Source organism: Nymphalis io, chromosome 2 (assembly GCF_905147045.1).
Source record: "Nymphalis io chromosome 2, ilAglIoxx1.1, whole genome shotgun sequence".
NCBI classification, from domain to species: Eukaryota; Metazoa; Arthropoda; class Insecta; order Lepidoptera; family Nymphalidae; genus Nymphalis; species Nymphalis io.
Window position 1 is genome coordinate 12,181,005 of NC_065889.1, and position 26,311 is coordinate 12,207,315.

At 34.2% G+C, this 26,311-nt stretch overlaps 1 protein-coding gene across 1 annotated transcript in view; it reads right to left on the reverse strand.

The window, feature by feature from the left end:
• Positions 1–206: 206 nt before the first annotated feature.
• The window catches only part of LOC126776482 (glypican-4), an 82,395-nt gene continuing 56,290 nt past the window's right edge, over positions 207–26,311 (reverse strand). Inside the window, exons 3-11 of the mRNA XM_050499045.1 lie at positions 12,217–12,340; positions 10,883–10,993; positions 8,085–8,241; positions 5,337–5,499; positions 4,602–5,186; positions 4,259–4,412; positions 3,161–3,327; positions 2,314–2,445; positions 207–2,228 (exon numbers count right to left, since the gene is read on the reverse strand). Of these exons, the coding sequence (XP_050355002.1) occupies positions 1,846–2,228; positions 2,314–2,445; positions 3,161–3,327; positions 4,259–4,412; positions 4,602–5,186; positions 5,337–5,499; positions 8,085–8,241; positions 10,883–10,993; positions 12,217–12,340 (1,976 nt within the window). The 3' untranslated portion in view covers positions 207–1,845. The remainder of the gene's footprint in view (positions 2,229–2,313; positions 2,446–3,160; positions 3,328–4,258; positions 4,413–4,601; positions 5,187–5,336; positions 5,500–8,084; positions 8,242–10,882; positions 10,994–12,216; positions 12,341–26,311) is intronic.

Here is a 26,311-nt window from a genome sequence, read left to right on the forward strand (position 1 = left end):
GTTTTAACAATGACAATATTTTTTGGTCCCAAAACTTGCACATACAAAGATTGTTTCATATATAGTCATTGATATGTTTGTTAAAAAAAAAAACAAATAATTCGGAAGCAAAATAAAAAAAAAAAGAAATCATAACTTTTTAATATTGACAACGTTTACTTTTGGATGGTGACAGATGATAATTATTATTAAATAAAAAAAAAAAAAAAAATTATTGCGATTTATTTAATAAACAGTTATTATTTATTATATCAATATTATTGTGCGTTTTGATTATAATAAGATTATGGCATGTAAGAAAGTTACTTATGTACTACCAAATCTTAGCACAGATGATACAACACTTGAATATCTAAGAAATAGAGACAGAGATATTAGTCTGTACAATTCAATTTACAGTAAACCTTTGATAATCCAACTCATGTCTAAGTCGACACCTCTATAAGCCTGCATAAGCAAATCAGAATCAGTTTGGTAGGAATTTTAACTTGGCTACGTGGATTGTCACATGGTGCAATCGTATTTTCTTGAACTTTAGATGATACAATATTTCCAGACTATGAGGAATTGATGGTAACACTCAGTACTCCGACATCGTCTCGTAAGACCTGTGTCGGATTATCGAAGGTCTACAAAACAGTATTTAACTGTTGCCGTCTCTTTTCTCACACAAAGTGCGCCATGACATTCTTAAGGACACTATACACTGGCATCTTACAATAGAAAAAATCTAAAATTTAATTTGCAATACGCTGATATTGTTACGGATTGTAAATTAAAATACGTTTATAGCGAAGTAAAGCTGAAGCCAACGTATAAAAATAAAACGATAACATTGCGTTATTAAAATAAAAAAGTAATAATATTAGTAGAGCGAAATTATCTACGTCAGTCGGTTAATTCTATTCCGAGTAAAGATATGACACAAAGATACAATGCAATCATAACAAAAATATTTAAAAAAAATACAGCTACTGCCTTAATTTTTTTTTTCGTTCTATCAAAAAAAAAACCAATGACATTATGTTTACGGTTTTTTTTTAATTCGTCAAAATGGTATGCGTTACGATTGTATTGTACCTTTAAATAATAAAAGAAATATCGAAAGCAAATCAGTCTTAACTTACGCTTAGTTATACATCTAATTAATATTTACATTTAAAATACTTCCGATATTCCGAAAACGGCACACCGCTTCGCGTCACTATGTACAGAGAATTCATATCCAAGTTTACAAACATTTATTACATATTATGAAGAATATCTTAAAAAATTTCGACGACGACGCTGAGCGATGGACTAAAGTACCATACATACAAACATACAAACGTACTAGAAATGATAAAAACATTCGCTATCTAATTCGAATACAATTTACAAGTTATATTTACAAGATTAATAAATACACGATTTGGTTGTATTTTTTTTTTTCTAAATTTTTCATAATTGCCATATAATTTGGATAAAAAATGTATATTTATATATATAAAAAAAAATAATTAAATCCATTGTTATTGTCGACCACTTATTCCTTCGACAACGGAATATTTCGATTACGAAAATAAATTAACACTTCACGTTCACCGTGTATTATTTTTCAATTTGTTGAGAGTCACCGACCTTTGTCGCTCAGTCCATATCACAGGAGCGTTCGCTGACTCGCTCGGCTCACCTTCACTCGCACTGACTAGCTCTTGGCTTCCGCGCAACGAAACCGACACGGCGACGTCACGTCCCGCGCACCGACCTCAGTCGATCGACGGAAATGAAATAAATATTTGTATTACGTGCATTACCTATGCTACAATAAGTTAACTGCGCGACGTGACGTCACCGAGGCGTCGTTTAGAAGATATCGGTGACGATGGTTCCGAACCACGCGCACACGACCGGGAGGGCGTAGGTGAAGAGTGCCGTCTGCAGCGATGGCCGGTCTGCGGAACCGGCGACCGGTTCTTCTCGAGCCTGGTCCGATCCGGAGGGAACATCGACCCCGGTCTGGTCTGGTCCTGACGGTACTTCGTCTGGGGTTGGGTATGATCTGGGTGGGACGAATTCCCGATCCGCAGTATCGGTGTTCGTCACCGGCGGCTCATCCACCCGACCGCGCACTTGGCCATTATTGGTTCCAGGAATGTCGACAATGCTGGGTATATTCGGTATTTCCGCTGGCCGGTTATCTATATCAGTTTCTGTCGTGTCCAGCCCTGGCCTGCTGTCTCCGGAACCTGCAAATTAATTGAAACCATGAGTGTATTCTTTTAGACAGAATGCTTACAAAACACGTGCTTATAATATTTAAATACAACAAACCTTCAGGATAATCCCTTTCGTCGTCATCACCGAGGTCCTCGGTGTCATTCGTGTCGTCTCCCGACCCTGACCCCGAACCGCCGTTATCCACAAACTCGTTAACTGACGCTGCAGCCGATTGAAGATCTTCAGCTGAAAATAATAAATATAATAATGAAAAAATGAAAATAAATATTGAACATCATTCACAATAAAATTAAAATCTCTAACGACAGCTCTTACGTGTATCTTAATGAGCAAAATGAAAGCTTGTAGTATCAAATGTAAAAATTATTATTGCGTATGTCACGCGATTAGAACTAAGTCTATTAAAATTTGAAAGTAAGTTGATGTGAGTTATGCATTGGAATAGTATAAACACAAACAAAATAACACAAGATTCACTCCAATTCAAACGAGAACTTTCGAACAAGTACAAACAAGAGTTTACCGAAGATTTTTTAGACTACATACTTTGAATCGATGCGTCCATACATTTACTGAATAATTATAATAATAATATCCTGAGACATTTTTCACACACGGCCATCTGATCCCAAATTAAGCTTGTACAAAGCTTGTGCTTTGAAACCAGACAACGGATATACTACATATACTACTTTTCTTTTGTAAATACATACCTATATAGATAATTACACACAGACTCAGGACAAACAGACATGTTTATGCACACAAATGTCTGTCCTGGGTGGGAATCGAACCCACAACCTTCGGCGTGAAAGGCAAGTATCTACCAACCACGCCAACCGGCTCGTCAAATTAAACGGCACTTGGACGACACGCCCTAGATGCTTGGCGTTTAGTTAAGTGTGTCCGTGAGAGTGCGTCGTGACCGTGCGAGGCTTACCAGAGTCCTTCCACTGCACCTCGACGCCGTTGTAGGCGTCCTTGAGGCGCGCCGTGAAGGCGCGCAGCGAGTCGGCGGGCGGCGCGGGGCCGGGCGCCGGCGCGGCGCGCACCTCCGGGTTGGACGCCAGCGCCGCGCTGCCGTCGCCCGCCGCGATCGACGAGTAGCTGGACCGAGCCGAACACATTACACTTTGTCATGTCATATATTGAGATGAGATGGCCCAGGGGTACGAACGCGTGAATCTTAACCGATGATCGTGGGTTTGAGCCCGGGCGAGCACCACTGAATTTTCTTGTGCTTAATTTGTCATTATAATTCATCTCGTGCTTTACGGTGAAGGAAAACATCGTGAGGAAACCTGCATGTCTAATTTCACTGAAATTCTGCCACGTGTATTCCACCAACCCGCATTGGAGCAGCGTTGTGGAACAAGCTCCATACCTTCTCCTCAAAAAGGGAGAGGAGCCCTTAGCCCAGCAGTGGGACATTCACAGGCTGTTACTTTACTTTACTTTATGTCATATATTAGGGGCATGTATCTTGTTGTCTATGCCACTTTCCGAGCCAGAAGATTTCGCTAAGCAAATCATCACGTCGGCGTCATTGCTGCGTTAATGAATGATAAACTACTAACTCGAAAATAACATTTATTTATTATATAAGTACACCACAAACCGCACGTATTTTACATACATAAAGAAACCGCTGTATTAAATATCTACTTTATCGCTATTTTAAAACAATTTATATACTCTAGGTAAGTACCGTAACCGTAACAGCCTGTGAATATCCCACTGCTGGGCTAAAGGCCTCCTCTCCTCTTTTTTTGAGGAGAAGGTACCTTCTCTAGGTAAGTAACATTGCTATAATTTGACTACGATCTGACACTAGGTTTTTTCGCTTCGGTGTCATTTTTCTCGATCACACCCACCTTGTAACTATTTAAAACTAAATTAGTAAAATAATTTCTAGCAATTTTTTTTTAGGATTTTTTTTTGTTCCAGTTTTATTAATAAATTAAGGTCATAAACTTTATAGTCATTATAGAAATACTAAACGGCTAACCTATCTAATCTAAATAAATTGGTCACTAACCTGGCGACATGCGAGCCGTTAAAGCAAGGCGCGCTGGTGACGCTGGTGCTGGCGCACAGCACGGCCGGCAGGTGCAGCCAATAGCGGCGCGAGGCTCGCACGCGCGCGCGCGTCTCACGCACCAGACGCTCCAATGCCGGGCCTGACTCCGCGCCTGAATAGCGAAATTACATCATGTTAATAACACAAACTTTGTGATAGATGCGTCTTCGAAAAATATCTAGTTTTAATATCTTACATCAAATATTTTTTCATGCGAATAATATTGTTCATTCTATTGAAGATTATAATGACATGTATGCTTTGTACATTATATAATATATAACGCAATACATGCTCTTACCGTGGCCATCTTCAGGTTTGGAAGTTGTCGGCTTCTTTTTCTTCGAACCGCGTTTGCCGTCGAATTCATACGATTTAAAGTCGATCTCAGCGCCTCCGGGCGCGGGTTCCGGATCGGCGTCCCTCTTTTCTCTCTCATTTTCTTCATAGTCTTCTAATTTAATTTGTCCTTTCATGTACTGGAGGAAACGTTCCCTCGATTTGGACTGCTCGGCCAGTTCCTCCGTCGCTTTTCGAATACCCTCGGGGCTCCGAAGGCTTATTAGAGACGGGTCATCGTTTACAAGACTCTCAAATGATGCTTCGATTTCGAAATCGTCGACATCATTGGATTTGTGGTTCCAATCGAAGTCTGGAATGACAGATCGGGCGAAACGCCGACTCCGATCCGGGGCGAAGAATGGACCCGTACTGACACCTCCGCCCAACACCGGTTTCCCACAACCAGAGAAGATTTTCTGTGAGATCTCCTGGTTGCGCTCCTGGAAGCTCATAATAGCTTCGGATATTTTAATATCGATAGGTTCTACTACCATCGCTATGTTGAATGGTCCTAGTAGACGGTCGGCGACCTTTTCTACTGCATCTGTAATAAAATTTTAATTCTGAATTAGAAATTGATAAATACAGTATTTTTATTTCAATAACAAAAGTATCATTATCCTTTTAATCCAAACTAAAAATAGTAAAGTGATTATTTGGAAAAAGGCCCAAAACGAAGTAATGAATTCCTCACCAACATAAGCGTCCCATTGCTCGCCCAGATCCGCATGAGTAGGTAGGCAGCCCTTTATAACGTTGTGGCAGTAACGACTGCACGCGGGTTGCTGCTGTCCTGAACAGGTACCGCAGTACCGCAGTCTGGCCCAGGCTGTCACGCATTCTTGAGTGACTCCGACCTGGAAAGTGTGTAAAAAAGGCTTGCTACAATTCAACAAAATTTTGTCCTTCCTACGAAGTGCAATGAACATGCGCAATTTGTCATTTTGAATGTTGTGTTTGTTTAACGAAGATAATATAGAATTAGAATTTGAACTAAGATTCATGATTACGTCATTGACGCATGCACGCATTCATCTTAATGTGATCTTTAGGGCTCGCATGTACAACATAATTGTCGGTCAACATTCCAAGACTTAAACGGAATGTGGACATGTCTCTGACAAATATGAACATATGTCCGCGAAGTCGTTATTCCTTTGTAGAAGGATTTCAATTTATTATATATAATGATAGCTTTTACGGCTTTTGAGATGAATAATGGATGTTTAAGTGCTACGTGTTGTTTCATAAAATATGTTTTTATTGAAAAATTACAAACTTTAAAGATAATATTTCAGTATATAATATCTTTACTAGCTGACCCGTGCCCACTTCGTTGGACGGTAAACATTTTTACTTGCGATGAAATGATGATTGTATTTCGGTTAGCGCTGAGTGCTATGATTTATTTCGTGAATGTCAAAAGTCGCGTTGACCGAACATTAATAAAATTGTCTCGCGTATTTGATATTTTAAATTATCTCTTAAACTATACAACCAAAAACATACTGTAAAAAAAGAATTTTATCTAAATAAAATTTCCTTGGTGATAAAGCAATTTATTTATAAATAGATTGACGTGTTGTATATGAAAAAAACCGTCTAATAGAAATATCATTCAGCAGATTTCACGGTCGCGGTTCTATACCAATGTCATATTATCTCTTTAACTATTTGTCCAATTATATGCAGAAAAAGGGAAGTCTTTTGTTTTAAACACTTGAGACGTTAAGTTTACTTATTTCGATAAGAATTCATAATTGTTGGTAATATGACCTGATATATGATAAACATGACCTAACGATTTAAATTATTTTTTTTAGTATAAAAAACTCCTTTTTGTAACTTAAATATAATAGTTAGATATATGCTGTCGCTGACTTTTTTATTGGCATTATCAAGTTCTATAACTTTTCTCTAGAATTCAATCAATATCTCTCATCGTTAAGGCAGCGTTCGAAAGAAATGTTTTCGTTCGATCGTTTTTTTTTTCGACTTACTTTGCAAATCCGACTACCACGAAAGTCTTAATTTTTCGGGTTATATATGCCTATGACACTCACAAATAGTGCGGCTTTTTAGCGGTAAAAGAATTTTCAAAATCGGTTCTTTAGATTCAGAGATTACCCCCTACAACCGCACAAACTTTACCTCTTTATAATATTAGTATAGAAGTATATATTACCAGCTATTTGGCTGACATCATCTGTCATACCATATATACAAACTAAATGTAATAAGTGATTCTTATTACCAAGACGATTGATTTCTTGGCCAGAAGTTGGTTTGTGAATATGTTCTATATAATTATAATATTAATTGCCACAGTAATGTGTCATCTGGCGCCAAATGAGATCAACGGACGGATGATTCAGCTTCCAAGACGTTATTCCGCCCGAAGGCCGCGCTACTTGTCTCGAATATTGATAAGTTTTTATATTCAGCAACGAAATACGAGATAGCGGTTTGCATATAACAGACCTTAATGTAATATGCGACAAAAGACAATAGAGAATTGAGTTTTATATGGAATGCTTATGAGTTTCGGGTGTGCATGACGTACCAAACTTGATTCGATGGTATTCTCGTGTGCAAAGTCTCGAGGTCAGTAGGCAAATCATATCTTAATGGTCACCCATTTAAGGCAATCCTGCCAATTCTAAGTGCTTACTGGCATTGTATTTCAGTTTATATATATATATATATATATGTCATGATATATTACATCTATAATTATAAAGTTTGTGACTCTGTATAGTTGAATGGGCTAATCTCAGAAACTAACTACTACTCAATTATAAGGCTATGACCCAAAAGAGTGCAGAAGTAACTATGAGCATCAACCAATCTAGGAGACTATATTTACGAGACGCACAGCCAGTGTATCTATATATTTTTTTACAGTTTACATATTAAATAAAAGCACAGCATATCCCTGAAGGGAAGAAGAGGATAGATTTCCACTTCACAGATATTACGGCCCTGATATAAATTGTCGCCACGTTTAATCTCATTAACGCTTTACAAACTGCGCGATGAATGATAAAATGTAAGCCTTTGTCCGATTTTTATATTTATATTATTTTTTAATATTGTGATGATTGGTTTAAAAAATTGTATTATTTGAGACTCGGATGATAATATTTGGAACTTTTTGAAAAATACATATTTAGGTTCATTTGGCAGAATTTGATTCTATTTATTGAGTTCGACGCAGAATCGATGCATACTTTTTCAATATAAAAATGAATAAATATAATTAAATCCAAAGAAGATATTTTATTACAAATACGCTCTTACAAACACTAGAATCGAGAAATTACAAGGTAAATCATAGCTACCTCGTGTAGATAGGAAATTGATAATGTAACTCGACCTTCTAAGTAGAAGTGAGTTGGCAATTGACTTATTGATATTATTTCATGAATTTATAATAACAGACCTGCATCATGCTCCTGACGACGTCCGCACCAGCTCGCAGTGCTTTGTGGAAAGTGCGAGTGGCTACGAAAGCGCGTCGAAGCTGTACAGACAGTTTCGACGGCACGTCCTCAAATGGTTGGATGTCTCGCATGTGTTCGTTCACACATTTCAAATACCTGTAAAGGATGTAGTATTGGAATTAAAAAAAAATCAACTCCAATGTATCGTTACCCACACATCGCACACATTGAATGCTTCGATGGTCCAGTGGTTCGATGTAAGGCCGCAGACCCGGAGTTCAATTCCCAGGTCGGGTCAATAAAAAGGTTTTTTTAACATAAAATTCTCAGTAGCAGCTTCCGGAATCTGGAATTTGGAAGTGTGTATTGCATGCCTCGGAAAGCACGTAAAGCCGTTGGTCCTGCGTGTGAACTCTTTCCGGTCGTGTCGAATTTCCATCCCGTCGGATTATAAGAGTTAGAGAATATATAGTGCAACTGTGTTTGCGCACACCCTTGTGCACTATAATATCTCCTGCACAGTTGGCTAAGATCTCTAGAGATTGCCCGCCGCGGCCGAAATTGGTCTGGAAGACATTATTATTACCCACACGGTCGGACATATGAAACAAGACAAAGAGCCATAGAGATAATAAATTAACCATAAATTACAACGAAGACAATGTTGCGATGTACGAGTAATAGACAATTCCAGAAAATGTATAATAAGCGGAAGAAACAATTGCCGTCTTCTAGATTTCATTGATATTCCGTCGTCAGCCTACTCAGGAACACACACATGTTTCACGTTCAATAATAAGTCTGATACGTTTGTTTCCATTGATACTTCACTACAAAACAATAAATTAGTATTTGATAGTGTTGTTCGATTATTTATTCATAAATTATATTTTTTTACGACATTCGTTCTTTTTGCAGAAAATCTTGAAGAAGTGATGTTTATTGAAAAAGTATTCTAAATTGTTTGTATTCTGATGACATGTCCTCCGATTTAACAGCAGATAAGACATTTAGCAGTTTTTAGACAACATCTAGTAACATGATCGTAAAATGTTAGAATTGATATCCTGTTTATACAAAGCCGTCATTATATAGTCTTGGTTTTATTAATGATCAGTTGTTTCTAGAATATTTAAAACTGGTTGAATTTTTGAAGTGTGTGTTGATGGCTAAATTTAAAATTGTAAGCGATTTCCAAAAATACTTTAAGGAGTCTCGCCTCGGAGCCGATTTTGATCAAAATTAAAACTACACATATAAAACAAGTGCATGTTTAGTTTTTGTTAAAACGGGTCGCTTTCATTTCACATATTCCAGTATTCCTTCTACACAGCTTCAAATTTGGTTATCCCAACCAACCTGTACATTTTTTGTTACAACATCTTGTGTGCAAAAAGTAACGACCTATGTATATAATAATTAAAAAAACAAAAGCTCACATAAAGTATAATTGACCGGATATAACAGAAGGCAATATTCGTAGAACAAACAATGCGAACTAATAGCACATGTAAAGAATACATTTTTTTAATAACGAATACACAATAAACACGTGTCTTATTCAGTACAAAGATTTTTAAAGCGGCATAATTTTTGACGTTCTTTGATGTTTTTGAAATCTACATAATAACTTCGCGTGAGGAATAAAACTTTACTCCGAATAATAGTGACGCTAATTTTATAAATATTTCTACTTTCACAAAATGCGGTCATGTATTTATTGATACCTACTTTTTTGTCTTCATTTTCCTCCTTTTATCTTCCAGTAGAACATTAGTATTTCAAATTAAAACAAAGGAACCTCGTCTTACTAGAGTAGGTTTATTTTCTAAACATATACATTATAATGTAGTACAGATTTTATGGAGAAGTAATTAAAGTTATAATTGCACATGAATGACGAATAGCTATTGATCTCGGCTATTAGAAGAAATGTCATTGGTCACAAGGAACAACTTTATATACGATAAAACACACACCATTATAGTTCTTAATGCAAGAGCATATGATTGCATATTCGTTGAAATCGAGAATGTATGTTCACGGAAGTGCTGTTTGAAGACATATCTATAAAACAGTTAGAGCTGACAGTTTATTTGAAAACATAAATAAACCTCTATAACGATAATAGACCATAGTGTTAAAAATGGTTATGATACATTATGAAGTGGTTAGCTTCTGATACCTTTGAGTGTCAAGTTTAAATCAGTTTATGGTGTGTGCGATGTTTTATGTATGTTAGTGGAACGTTGACAGAATTAATCAAGTTGATTAGACGGTCTGACGGTATACCTGATTGAATAAAATTGCTAAGTACATATTTCCTAAATTGATTGAACGAAACGCAACGAGTTTGAATCTTTGGTACATTTGTAAACTTGCCAAAATGGAACAAATCGAAAAAAAACGTGCGCTGTTATATGAGTCTTTATTTATCGTATTTTTCTGGGAAATGGAAGCATTCCCGGGGTCTTGTATAAAATTATATCAACTATCTAAATAAATACATAATATATTTAATAGAATTTGAAGTATGATGTTATTCAATTCGCTTGTATAATGAAGGATCTGTATTTATGTTAACAAATCACGCTTTTTCATCGGTTTAAAAAAAGTTCTCAATTCTTCTAAAACTTTTTTATGTAAATTATCAATGATGATTTATTTTCTTTGGTTTCAATGTCATAATTTTATTTTTTGAAGCGTTCATTCAGGCAATTTTTTGAAGTCACTTTTTTATATTTTACGCGTTCTATATTAACTATAATATTAGTATAACTAGTATAATCGCACTTACTTCTCGTCGAAGCTGTATTGTGAGTTGAGCACGGTGAACATCTTCTGGTAGAGAATTCCGAAGAAACCATCCATCATTTCGTCGAAGTCGTTATCGCCTCGGGTGTAATACCTGTAAGCATCGTTATTGTGACAAAATATTTTTCAATAATTGAATATTCAAAACTATATTGGGCTGTTCTCTCCTTGAGGAGAAGTTTTGAACCTCATTCCACCACGCTGCTTCAATGCTGGTGCATACTCACGTGGTGTATTTCAGTGAAAACGCAGTTTTCATCACGATTTTTTCCTTTACCGTTCACAAATTATGCACATGAAACTTCAGTGGTTTTTGCCCGGGTTGAACCCGCACTCACCGTAATATAATAGTAATATGCAGTGTTGACTACAATCGTTAGTCATGAAAATCTCATACCAACGTTTTCTTAATAACATTTAACGATCAGTTTGAGTGTCAAAGGACAAGTATATATTTAAGTAATTTTTATAATCGTTTTCTGTTCAAATGTTGATATATAAAAATATAAAATAAAATAAGATTACTTGAATAAAAATTTGATACAACAATGTTTGTGATATGATATTTCATATTATTATTATTTTAAATTTACTATAGACATAAGGCAACTGATCCGCACGAGAGGACACGGAGACCACTTGTCTCAAGCTATGCACATTACCAATGCAGGGATTAGCTATGTCTTACGATGTCAATGTGCTGCCGATCGTGAGACTTTAATTGATATTGGCCTTTATGTATATATATAATACATGTGCAATAGTTTACTCAAAATTGACATATATATTACACTAGCTGACCCGGTAAACGTTGTTCTGCCATATAAATGATATCTACTGAATATTCTGAAGAAAAAATTCTGGATAGGAACACCTTTATCAGCTAGCGGTATGGAATATACTTTACGACCTATTCTCATACCTCTCAAATATACATAACAAATTTCATAAAAATCGGTCGATCGTTTCGGAGGAGTTCGACCACAAACACCGTGACACGAGATTTTTATATATTAGATTAAGAAATAGGCAATATATTTTGTTTTAGCGTCAAAGACAAAAAAATTACTTCAATTAAGTTACTTGATTACTAAGCAAACACGCTCTTAACAAAACCTAATAAGTAAATTAAGCGTCAATAGCGCAATGGTTTTACAGGCTGCCTAGCGATTTAGTCGCAGGTTCAATTCTGACCCTTGAGTTATTGTTGTTCCACTCTTAACACAAGCTTTACGTTTAATAGAATAATATAAACATTATAATAAAATAATAATAATAAAATAGTATGAAGTATATAATATTTTTAATAATGTGTACCTTTCCAATTGCTCGAATAATTGCTCGAAGACATACGTGTGCTGTTCGTAAATCATGCCGTAGGTTCGTTTGAACATGGCGTGGAACTCTTCCCGTGAGAGCTGCAGGAGTTTTCTGAAGAACTCTGAAACAACGAAAAAAATATGTTCATCAAATTAAATATGAAAAGTAAGGTTAAGGTTAAGTAATAAGCAATTGTAATACTTTAAGCAGCTTTAAGCGATTGAGAAGTCAATACGAACGGGGCATAAAGGTATAAAGGCTTAGGTTATACTTGGATAAAAAAAAATATATTATCAAAGTACCTAAGTAAAGTTTATATCATGTTACCGAATTACATAGAGAGGTCAAAAAATTATAGAATCAATATAAATAATACAATTTTGTAGATAAAAAATAAAAAATAATAATTATTTAACTTTTTTTTGTCGTTTATGTTTAAAGTACAATAACAATCTAGTGAAATACAATATTAATTTATGATACTAGCCGTTTTTTGTTATATATTAATTAGAGTTAACGTGGAATGCTGTCGATTGCTCGTTAATTTTTTATAGAATTTAACGACTACTGTTTCAACTACCGGCTGTCTAGTAATATATTATTGTGTTTTGTATTACAAATATCTGTTGACAATGTATTTTTATATTCATATTTATAGTATGGGTAGGCGGATGGACAAAAGGGGCCACCTGATAGTAAATGGTCACTACAACCCATAGACATTGGAAGTGTAAGAAAAATTAACCGGCCCTTACAACGCCAATGTACCACCAACCTTGGGAACTAAGATGTTATGTCCCTCGTTTCTGTATGTACTGGTTCACTCACCCTTCAAACCGGGAAACAATTATTTAGGGCAGAAATTTATAAATAATACTGTTTCTTTGCTGTTTTTGCATTGTCTAACACTGTTGCTTGATACCAACATTTACTCGTTAATTGTCTTCCTTTTATCCTTCATGCTTTCTAAAGCATTAGCATTTTTAATTGAAACAAAGGAACTTCGCTATACTTCCCTACTTATTTAAAGTTAATTTTCCTAAACATATTTATTATAAAGTAATTTACTTATAAGAAGTTTCGTCTTCGCGTTTGTAGGTTTTTTTTTTTGTTCGATTGATTTTTTTTTACTACCCACGCAAATGCAACGCAATTTGAAATACGGGTCATTAAACTTTTTACTAATTGGTAAACACATGATTGGAATAAAAACAAACAAAGTCATACATCGTACAAAAGAGGCAATAAATAACACGATAAATATATTATTTTGTATATGTTATAATTATTTCCTTATGATCGATCTCGGCTATTAACAGCTTTGTATCATTGATCGCAAATAGTTTTAAATACGTTATATTTTTTACATACTTCTTGTTAAACTTGTTGACTCTTGGAAATTATATAAACAACAATTAACTAATATCAATAATATAATAATAATAAAATTCTATATCATTGTGTACAGAAATTAATCTTTTTTTTTTATAGAATAGGAAGGTGGACGAGCATATGGGCCACCTGATGGTAAGTGGTCACCAAACGCCCTTAGACATTGGCATTGTAAGAAATGTCAACCATCGCTTATAGCCAATGCGCCACCAACCTTGGGAACTAAGATTTTATGTCCCTTGTGCCTGCAATTACACTGGCTCACTCACCCTTCAAACCGGAACACAACAATATCAAGTATTGCTGTTTTGCGGTAGAATATCTGATGAGTGGGTGGTACCTACCCATACGAGCTTGCACAAAGCCCTACCACCAGTAAATCTATATTCTTTTAAAAAGAACAAGTAAAAATTTAAGTTCGGAGACAATGTTATATATATATATAACATTGTCTCCGAATGTCTATATATATAAATGTCTATAAACGTGTATCTTCAATTTTATAGTAAATTAAATGTGTTTTTTTATTCATTCCTGACTCACTATAATATTAAGTTATAAATAAATTGTACTCGCAAACGAACCGCAAAATGGCACCACATGTGTGGGTTCACTTCGCATCGTATTACTCGTGTTTGAGCAATCGATAGTGTATTGATTAGTTCATTTTCTACTTAAGCTGTATAAAGTGTCTAAAGGATGCTTATTCATTTAATAAGTTCATACAATAAAGCGGTTAGCGAATTTCATCCTTATATACAAGGTTTTAATCAAACTGTTATTATTATATATTGAGTTGTGAAAGTGAGTGGATTTTTTTTTCAATAAAACTATACAGAGTATTATAAATTATATAAGTACAGAGGCTATTAATACTATTGAAAATATTTTTTTATTGTTGATCCCGTAGAAGAATTGGAAGGAATTCCTTAAAAGTCTGCATTATCATATATACTTTGTATCTTGAATAAATTATAGAAATCCACACACGTATTGCTATATATATTTCAGACATTACTTGGTGCCCTACGCTTTGTGCAAGCTCGTCCGAGTAGGTAAACTGCGATACTTATTATTGTTGTGTTCCGGTTTGAAGGGTGAGTATGCCAGTGTAACTACAGTCACAAGGGATATCTTCTCAAGGTTAACTGATGCTTTGGCGATCGTCAATATCTAAGGGTGGTGGTGACCACTGATCATCGAGTAGCCCATTTGTCTATTTACCTATTTTAAAAAAAACCGTAACAGCCTGTTAATGTCCCACTGCTGGGCTAAAGGCCTCCTCTCCTCTTTTTTTGAGGAGAAGGTTTTTTTTGGAGCTTATTCCACCACGCTGCTCCAATGCGGGTTGGTGGAATATACATGTGGCAGAATTTCAGTGAAATTAGACACATGCAGGTTTCCTCACGATGTTTTCCTTCACCGTAAAGCACGAGATGAATTATAATCACAAATTAAGTACATGAAAATTCAGTGGTGCTTGCCCTGGTTTGAACCCACGATCATCGGTTAAGATTCACGCGTTCTTACCACTGGGCCATCTCGGCTCTATTTAAAAAAAACCATGGACATTATTATTTTCGAGACACGTATTTAATTAGTATACATAAATGATAATACACTTTAGAAATAAAAGGATGGTGTCCATGCTATTTTTCATATAAATGTTATACAGAACATTTAAAAACATTTTTTTACTAGTTTACTGTAAACTTACAGAACTCTGATAAACGCCCCTGGCTAGGAATACTGATATTGTCACTATTAATAAGAAATGAGGGGCGCTGAACATCTAGCCCTCATGGCTATTGTAGGCAAGGTAATAATATATTCCTTTATATTATAAAATACATATGTAGGTATCAAGGTACTGTCATAATACATAACACTAATTAACAGTGCGTTTAATATAATAGCAAAACAATTTTTAAAAGAATATTAAATAAAGAACAATACCAGTAAAACGCAAAGCAGTACTTGGTATTGTTGAGTTCCGGTTTGAAGGGCAATGTGAGCCAGAGTAATTATAGGCACAAGGGACATAACATCTTAGTTCCCAATGTTGGTGGAGCATTGGTGATGTAAGCGATGGTTAACATTTCTTACAATGCCAATGTCTATGGGCGTTGGTGACCAATTATCATTTTTTTTTTTTTTTATAGAATAGGAAGGTGGTCGAGCATATGGGCCACCTGATGGTAAGTGGTCACCAAACGCCCTTAGACATTGGCATTGTAAGAAATGTCAACCATCGCTTATAGCCAATGCGCCACCAACCTTGGGAACTAAGATTTTATGTCCCTTGTGCCTGTAATTACACTGGCTCACTCACCCTTCAAACCGGAACACAACAATATCAAGTATTGCTGTTTTGCGGTAGAATATCTGATGAGTGGGTGGTACCTACCCAGACGGGCTTGCACAAAGCCCTACCACCAGTAAATATATTAGGTGGCCCATATGCTCGTCCACCTACCTATTCTTTATATATAAAAAAAACCTATTTTCAAGGTGCATACGATGAGGGGCACATTCACATATGTATTGCCTATTTTTTACACAGGTAGGTGTATGTGATATAAGACCAGTGACAAAAATAGGTTTCTAAAGTTCGCCGTCACAAAGTAATCGTTTCTATAATAAGATTCCAAATTTATTTTTAACTTTTTCTATTAAAAAATTTAAATCTTATGTCAAAACTTTATTAAATAAAGTAATTAATAATATATAATTGGATTTTATTGACTCTGTTAAGAGGATGAAAAAGAGTAACTACTAAGTTTCTTGCCGGTTCTACTCAGTAGAATCTACAATCCAACCAAACCATTCAAAAGTGACCTTATGAGCATACTTGAATAAATAATTCTTTCATACTCAATAATATATAACTCACTTATCAACACAAATTCATTTTCTAGCGTTTATAATAAGGCTACTTTATAGTGGAAGTCTAATAGCTTTATTTTGTCTCTTCGGAAATAAATCTTCTACAATATTATAAGAAAATGCGCGAGTCCAAGTATCGCGGTGTTGTTTATCAAGCGTTTAAAATAGTTCGTGCGTCGGTAGCTTACGTTGATAGTAAAATATGGTTTATTTCGGAATGTAGAGTAAGATAATGTTGAATTATGTTTTATTACGTTTAACTACTGTTTTGACCCAGTGAAGGCGCCGCCATGTTGTTTTTTTATCTGTTTTTTACGATTTAATTAAATTAATAAACGATTTAAATATTATTTTAATACTATTTAATTATGTTAAAATGATAATTTAATTTATTTTCAAACTAATTGTTATTAACCGCACGCTTCGCTTAGCTGAAACGTAATTTTGGTACTTTTTTATTTTGAATAATTAATTAGTTACTAAAATTCACGCCATAATAAATGAATCATTATAATTCTTAGTCATTCGAACGTGATTATGCAAATATTAGCATTTATAATATTAAATAATATGGCAAGTTAATGTATAATTCACTCACTTATATATAGTTTAATGTTAGTATTAATTAAAAGATATTATCTTAGAACAGGTTTTTCTTCTAGAAATTTAAAAACAAACTTACATTACAATATTTTTTTCAATTCTTTTTTTTTTATTTAAATGACCATAAACACTTTTATGGGCTGTAAACTAGACACCTTAGATAGTAACTGTGATAATGTAGGCGTTCAAAGCGATAAAGTGGGGATCGTTGAAAAATTAATTATAATAAATATTTTTAAGTAAAAGTATTAAATATTGAATTACGCAAGTATTTATCATAACGTAATCGGTCCATTGACCGCGTCTACTTATTGTTGCTTGCGTCTTCGCGATAATGTCGGGTGTACACATGAGTCGCCGTCACGCGTGGATACTATGTTAGGTTCGTTGCACACTGTGATATATTAATTGATAATCTTTATAATTAATTAAGATGTTATATTATAATAATTGTAAAAAAGTGGTGTTTGATAACTTAAACAAAAAAATTAAGGACGAATAAGCAACGTTTATAATATAACATAAGTTTTATTTGTGTCACGTGTACTGGTTTAAATATGTAATAGTTTATTTTATACTAAGAGCCTAGAAAGTCTAATGGAGGGAATAATTGGATCTTAAGGTTGGAAGACACTTTCATGTACTTAATTTGTGTTCATTAATCAACTCTTGCTTCTTGATAAAGGATAACGTCGTGAGGAAAACTCGCAGTAGAACAGTTTATCGTATCAGCTCCAATTCATACCTACACTACACGTGTTGCTCAGACAAGAAATAAAAATGTAAAAATAGGAAGATTATTTGCGCATGTGAAATATCATTATATGAATAAAACAAATATTAAACACAGTAAGCTTGGTGTAATTATTGTTGATCGATTTACAATTATCCGTATACATACATTATTCATTAATTAGTCAGCTGTCATTGTGAATTTGCCTACATTGCAGATGGTCGCAGTTTCGATTTTTGCATAGGCTTATTTTGGAGTGGTCAATACAGATTTTTGCGTCCTGAGAATTAAGCTTAGCTTAACTTCGTGTCTCTAAAATGTTCTTAGAGTAAAACATCATTTCGAAGTTATCACAAAAATTGACTAGTAGCAGTGCTAGTCTGTAAGAATTCACTCCATTACTCACTCGTGGAATATTGTCAACCGACTCATATATACTATTTCGAGTCGTGTATTCGTCTAATGTTATGAATATTATGGTCAACGTGAGTTCTGTCGTCATTAATTAAATGCATTTGCATAAGAAATTTACTACTTAACTAAACTAACATAACAGAAATACATTATAAATATCATTCTTAATAAGCCTTATCGATTTAGAACAAATATAGTTTTCACGGAGTCTATAAACGCGAAACAGATTAGATAGGAAAAGATACGAAATGGTTTTTTATTTAGACAAATACCGAGATTTTCACAAACATTCCGTATTAGAGTATACGGGTAAATGTTATATATGTATGCAAATCTCATATTGCTCGACTTAACGCTGTACTTGAGCGTTAATATCCAAAAGTGTAAAAGTTGGCACACGTCATGATATCATATCCGACTGTTCTAGTCACGGATCTAAGAATAAGGGCGTACCTGTCGGGCTGCTTTTTAAAATGGCCCCAAATTTATAATATATTTGGAATGAAAACTTTTTATAAAAACTAAATCAATTAAATGCTAATAAAAGCGATAATAAAGAGTGTAAATTCTCTAAGAAAAAATATCAGAAATAATAAATAGGATTTGCGATTTTGTAAGTTAAGTCTTGTTAATTATATTCAAATTCTGGAAGGATGTTAATGTCAAGTGTTTGCCGCGATTTGGAGAAATCGAAGCTGCTGCGGCTGCTGGTCATCACTTAACTATCAATTTAAATAAAATGAGCGGCAGTAACGCGACAAAATTTCCGCAACATTTATTGGTCGGTAAATTTTAATTTATACGTCGATGACCAGATTTAAATTCAAAACGTATAGTAAAGTGGTCCATAACTTGGTACGGTAACTCGGTCGGCTGAACACAGTCTGAAGTATTCACGCAAAACTCTAATGAGGGAAAAGAGATAATTACAGCTTGGATAATGACGTAACATTCGACAGTCCAAGGCGGTTACTAAACATGCAGGGTCTCAAATGTATACGAAGATCGCGTTTACTTTGACATTCGTTTCCGTCCTCATGCCGTCCAAGAACAAAGATAAGCAATGTCAATAAAACATTACCAAAGCAGTAAATTACTAACCTAATTCCTTGGTTATTTTTTTTTCTCTAAGACACAGTTACATAACGTTTACGTGTCCGTAAAAAAATAAAATAAAGAACAACAAGGAAATAAAGAAAAGTTATTCACGGCCAATTGATGTTTTAAATTCGAACATTTTCACGCATCGCCTAAAACGATTTTTATTGCCTTCAATGCTCACACGCCACTATGATACGTGGTTCAAGCAATTTCACGACAGGCATGAGGAAAATGAAATGCTAATCAATATGACTATTGTTAGGGAAGTTAACTTTTTCTGTCATTTAAGGAATTGTTTGTAAATATTTCGTGATTCTGGCTTATATGGACACGAATAAATTGAATCCCTTTTATAGTACGTGAAACGGAACGGAACTTCTGGTAGTTTCTTTTATCCTTGGAGACACTTCCGATGAAATGACTTTTAATTCCATTCTGAGAATTGTTGCAATTTTATTATATTATCAAGTATAATTTGTTAAAATAAAGCGTGAGTCGTACGTTACAAATTTGTATTTTATCTGTTAAGAAAAACAGTAGGCATGTAGGAATTTTCAAAAAAACAATAAAAAAATATTTGTCCACGGAACGTTTTTGCGAACTTTACAATTGAAACGATAAGTTTTCGGTAGGAAATGTAATGTAAATAAATATATGTATGGCAGAGATGGATATTTATATAATTTGTTAGGTAATAAAATAAATATTTGAGGCCTTGAGTTTGGTCTTGAGAGGCGATTTTTATAATACTATAATATCTTAGTGCCTTCGCACTTTCACATGTGTGTTACTGATTATGCGTTCTATTTTTTATGATAATAAAATAATACGTTTATAAGAGTGAAATTTTAAAAAGTAGTAATTTTCAATTCATTAAATCATTCTTATTCTTAGTTTTACATTGGGGTGAACCCAAAGAAAAACTATATTAAAAAATAAATCTTATACAGATAACACACAGATCTTTAAACATCAAACATTCAATCATCGGATTTCTGGACTTATGACTTTCAGATTACTATCGGATGCAATAAAACTAAATTTTATTGGGTAAACGAAAAACAATGCAATGTCTAAAATTAGTAAGAACGAAGTCACAGGCACAATAAAGTCTTTTAATTTGCAAACAAATGACACGGAACAAGTATGTTAACTGTCAAGAAATCGATTATAGATTATTCTTGTTAGTTTGCGCAAAACATTACAGCCTCATTAATGTCAAATATAACTGTTTCCATGTCAGTTTGACAGCGGCTCTTTGATATTCGATTACGTTGACAACGAAGCAAATAACGGTTCGTAAGTAAGTTGTATGCTCTTTGATAATGTTCATGCATAAAACATTACAAGACAATATATAATAGCTTCACTTTAACTAGGGCAATGCAGAATTGATTACGTCTTTTGTCTAGATCAATTTTCTTATTTCTAAAATTTGAGTTATATTTTCAATAACACGTTGAAGACAAAATTTAACCATCACGTCCGGCAGATGTGACTCACCGATATTAATGATTATTGAAAGAGTTTATACTTAAAGAAACGCAATAAATAAATATGTAAAATATATTTTTCGCATTATTATAATAATATTCAGCAACGAAGTTTATAGTATAAGCGCCACGCACATACAGAGGGAGAGGGGGCATGACGGCACAAGAGAGCGTTATGCCGTTTATCGTCGCGGCGTACGAATCGGTCTTATAACTTAGGACTCGTTATTGGTTATGATCATTTAAGGAATGGTATCCAGTATTAGGTATTGTTTTCCGATCCGATGGGAACTTTTTTTATGAATAGATGAGTGCACAGATAATCACTGACAAGTTCGTTCAAAAATAAATAAATCATATGTGCAAGCAAGTGAAAACTTATTATTTTTATAATCAAATGTAATAAAATACGATTGAGTAAGCTATTATAAGACTAACTATTATAATTATTATAAGTATTTATTAATTAAATATCGTGTCTATTCCACACATTCATTTCATATGGCACGTTGATGACACGATGTTAGCTGTCAATTGATATGCAAAAATATTTTACAAATATATTTTGTCTAATTAGAGCAATTGTTTTATTTTTGACTTATATCCTATCGAGCATATTTTAAAATTTAATTTATTTATTAATAAACGTTTTGCAATGTGCTGACAAGGTTATCTGTTTATCTAAAGGTTATTAAAATCAAGTTCAAATTCATTCGAAATGAATAATCGTACTTTTATTTTTTAATCCAAGTCATTTATTATTACATTATAATAACACGTTCATATATTTAGTGATATATGGTTTGAATTAATTATAATATAAGTGTACGTATCGATAAAATTACCTGCAATTAAAGCACTATCTCAATGCTAGGGACTGTTTTTTATAGCTCTTTTTACTAAAAGTTTAATTTATTATACCTATATAATTTTCGAATAGATTTATCTTAGAATTTTATTCGAAACTGGTTTTGTCCAGATCACATTTGTATTCGATGACTCGATTGATGTTTTATTTTCTAGTGTTTATATAATTTAAATACACGACATTCAGTTTAAACCAAAGATATATAAGTTAAGAGTTACGTACTTTGTATTTTTAAATAACGAACGTCATACGCATTGTAAGAAAACTCACGTGTTTCTCAAGCTTAACAGTCATTTCGGTGCGCATCCATTATAATGGATATACACACGTATAGCGTCGTTTACGTATTTGTGAAATGACGAAAATAATTTCATCTTAACGATTCATCTCTTTCTGTCATTATTGATTAGACATTTGAAACAAGAAGACACAGCATTATTTAACTAATAAGTCGCGAAACAAAGTTTATTAGTCGAGTCGATAATAATTACAGCTAAAGTACAGTTAGATAATGTGTATGATTTTTTTCATAAAAACTTTACGAACAAAATGTAAGTTTAAAATACGGCTACAATTGATGATGAGCACCTTTCTTGTTGAAAATAAATTGCAAATCGTATGTTAAATATTACGGAAATATATGTAATTTGTACTAGTTTGTTTTAATAAAGATAACATTGTAATGATCGCGTGCTCTAACATAGAGGAACACATGCGTGAAGCATTTAAATTATGATCATTGATATGGCAACACATTTTTTTTTTTCAAATAAAACGTTTCTGTCGACATGATTTTCATAAAGTATAGGTTAATATGTTATTATAAAAAAAAACTATAACAAGATCGTAAAAGATTCATTTAAAGACATTATAGAAAGTTAATATTTAAATTAGTTAGTTTTTCCAGAAAATACACTGCGTGTCATGCGTTTTTTTTTTTTTTTTTTATAGAATAGGAAGGCGGACGAGCATATGGGCCACCTGATGGTAAGTGGTCACCAACGCTCTTAGACATTAGCATTGTAAGAAATGTCAACCATCGCTTACATATCCAATGCGCCACCAACCTTGGGAACTAAGATTTTATGTCCCTTGTGCCTGTAATTACACTGGCTCACTCACCCTTCAAACCGGAACACAACAATATCAAGTATTGCTGTTTTGCGGTAGAATATCTGATGAGTGGGTGGTACCTACCCAGACGAGCTTGCACAAAGCCCTACCACCAGTAAAACCTGCGTTTACGGTTAAAAAACTTATGCCCTTAACGGGTATCTACTACGGCTGTTACCGTAAATAATTCAATAAATGTACCTAACAGTTTGTTTGTTTTTTGTAACACTGTGTTGACGTGTTTCTGTGACAATGAAGCTTGGAAAAATGTTGACTTAAAATAGCACAGTCTGGACAGTGCAAAGATAAAACAGTTAGGCGAAACTGTATACTCATATTAAGCGGTCACCAGCGTCAATAGATATTGACACTGTAAGAAATATTAACCATTCCTGACATCGCCAATGCGCCCTCCACCTTGGGAACCAAAGTCATGTTTACGCCTGTAATTACACTTGCTAAATCAACCTTCAAATCGAACCACAACAATACTACGTACATACTAATTGCATACTTTTTTAAATATAATTTATTTAAAAAAAAAAGTAATTAAATTTTATTTACGGCGACTATAGATGCAGAGATAATGAAAGATAAATTTATCTCCTCGGATCGCAATTCGTATTTCATTCCTAAGAAACGTTTTATATTGACATTTCGAACTGATTGAGATCATATTGAGTAAAACATGTCGGAACGCGCCCACGTAATTAAATTCGAGATTGGCTATTAATTAGCGATGTGCTTACGATACCAACGTGTTTAAAATAAACTAGATTGTTTTTAATCTTCTATAAATATTAACAAATTAATATTTTATTTTTTGTTCTTTTTTTTATAGAATAGGAAGGCGGACGAGCATATGGGCCACCTGATGGTAAGTGGTCACCAACGCCCATAGACATTGGCATTGTAAGAAATATTAACCATCGCTTACATAACCAATGCGCCACCAACCTTGGGAACTAAGATGTTATGTCCCTTGTGCCTGTAATTATACTGGCTCACTCACCCTTTAAACCAGAACACCACAATACCAAGTACTGCTGTTTTGCGGTAGAATATCTGATGAGTGGGTGGTACCTACCCAGAGGAGCTTGCACAAAGCTCTACCACCAGTAGAGCCATAGAGATACCATTTTTTGTTCAGGACGCGTTCTTTAACATTAATTCTAATTCAGTAAACCCATATATATATTTTATGTTGTGCGACTGCGCAAGATTTCTAAATGATACAAATTGAAAAAAAACACGTTATATATTCATCTTTTACATATAGCAATATGTATTATATACATTAAATAAAAATGCGCAGGCCGCCTAGCCATTTAAAAGCCGTATCCTATCCTCTATCAGTTCCTGACCAGAATTTACAAACGCACAGACGCAATTTAATCAATATGTTGCAAAATATACTCGTAGTAATGAGATACCTATAATTAAAAAAAAAAATATATTGAGCGCCCGTTTCCTAAAATGACAAAGGTATTCATTTGACTCACACATCCGGCTCAGGACCTTTAATTTTTAAAGAGTTAGTCATATTTAATAATAAGTTTGGGATGAAAAGATAAATTTAAATGGACATATAAAATTTCATATCTACCTGAGGAGTATATTGGTGCTGGAACGAACATGGGTATAATTTAGGGGTGTTACCTACAGAAGTATACGTTTGTAGTTTGCTCGAGATTTGTTAATGTGGACTAAAATAATACATTTTTTGGCTAGTACACTATAGTAGCTCTGAAAACTGAAAGATGAAGAACCAGCGACGTTGGTTTCGACATATATATACTATTTATAACCGAATTGTTACATAACTCTTTCTCTATACCGAAGATAAGGGCGATCGTCTCGCAGGCTAGCTGCACCAAGCTGTTTCGCCAGCGTGAAACGTTACTCGAATGGGTCATATCCCATCAAAAACATAAACGTGAAATGAGAGCCGAGTTCAATATTATGATATATGCTTTGTTTGTTGACTTCAATGACAAAAGAAGCGAGATCTAAATGGGTGCCAAGTTCAGTCCTGTGCCATGGTCAGTCCTATTTATAACAACATCAAATATTTTATAACAACTTAAAATATAATTTTTTCTTATATCTTAGGATAATGTATTGAAGCCCACCTTTTGTCACACGGACTTTTGTCACGGAGTTTGTCACACGGAGCTGCTCGTCAGTTTTGTTAGCTTGAACTTGGCTTGACACACTATCACTAGATACTTCTATATTAATATTATAAATGCGAAAGTAACTCTGTTCGTTACGCTTCTACGGCTAGAACACTGAATCGATTTAAATTTTTACTAAGCAAGATTGAATCCCAAGGTTCGAAGACATCATCATCATCATCATATTCAACCCACATTAATCCACTGCTGGACATAGGCCTCCTCACAGGAGCGCCATTTCTCCCGGTAATGTGCTAGTCGCATCCATTGAGCACCCGCCATTTTCCTAAAATCGTCCGAAATCGTCAAAGACATACATTTTCATAATAACCTCTCCTCCCAAAACCTCCCCTCACTTTACTAAACATGCGGGCGAAGCCGCAGGTGAACACTATTAATAAACCTTTTTTAAATATGAGCTATGTAATGCAAAAAATGTGTATTTCAAATTAAAAAGCTAGAACATGTGAACAGTGATAATGATTTCGTACTGATTGATTCCGATGGTTCTCCAAAGCATGAGAATCTCAAAGAAGAGAAACAGAAAGAAGACAACTGCGCAAGACCTGTGCACAAACACAGGTGCACTCTCTATTCCCTCATTCCCATTATTTGACAGAACAACAAATCACACAAATCACACAACTACTGAGAAATTGTCAACTGAAAAAACCAATAAATTTAATTCGTCTGACTCGGGGATTGAACCCTAGACTTCGGGATTTGCGCCTTTATAGCTACTAAACCCACGAGGTAGTCATGATTGTGAATGTATATACATTAGTAATATCAAAGGTACGCCATAATGTACACGTAGCTAGGGTGCTATGTCCCTAGCGCCTGCAATTACTCCAGCTCACTCACCCTTTGCACCGGAACATTGAACAGCTCGCATTGTTGCATACGAAAGAAAAAAAAAAATTGCGATGAGCGAACTATTATTTTTTTCATAATTATGTTCTCTAAAGAAAATCTACATACTTTTTGATTTTGTATGTACAATACCGTAGACTTAAAATAAAACACGGTTGAATTTTAGTATTTGAAAAATCGCCTGACGTATTACGTAACGACTTTAGTTTATTTTCGACATTCATTTATATATCTTAATTAATTTTCATAATAAAAATATTATTTATTTAAAGTTTAATTATACGAAAATGATATTTAACCTATATAATATTATTCACAAAAATAAATAATACGTAAAAGTACTTTAATAATCTTACATTTCAAATATATATATATATTTTACTATAATAACAACATTATAGTAAAATCATAAATCATCGAGATGGCCCAGTGGTAAGAA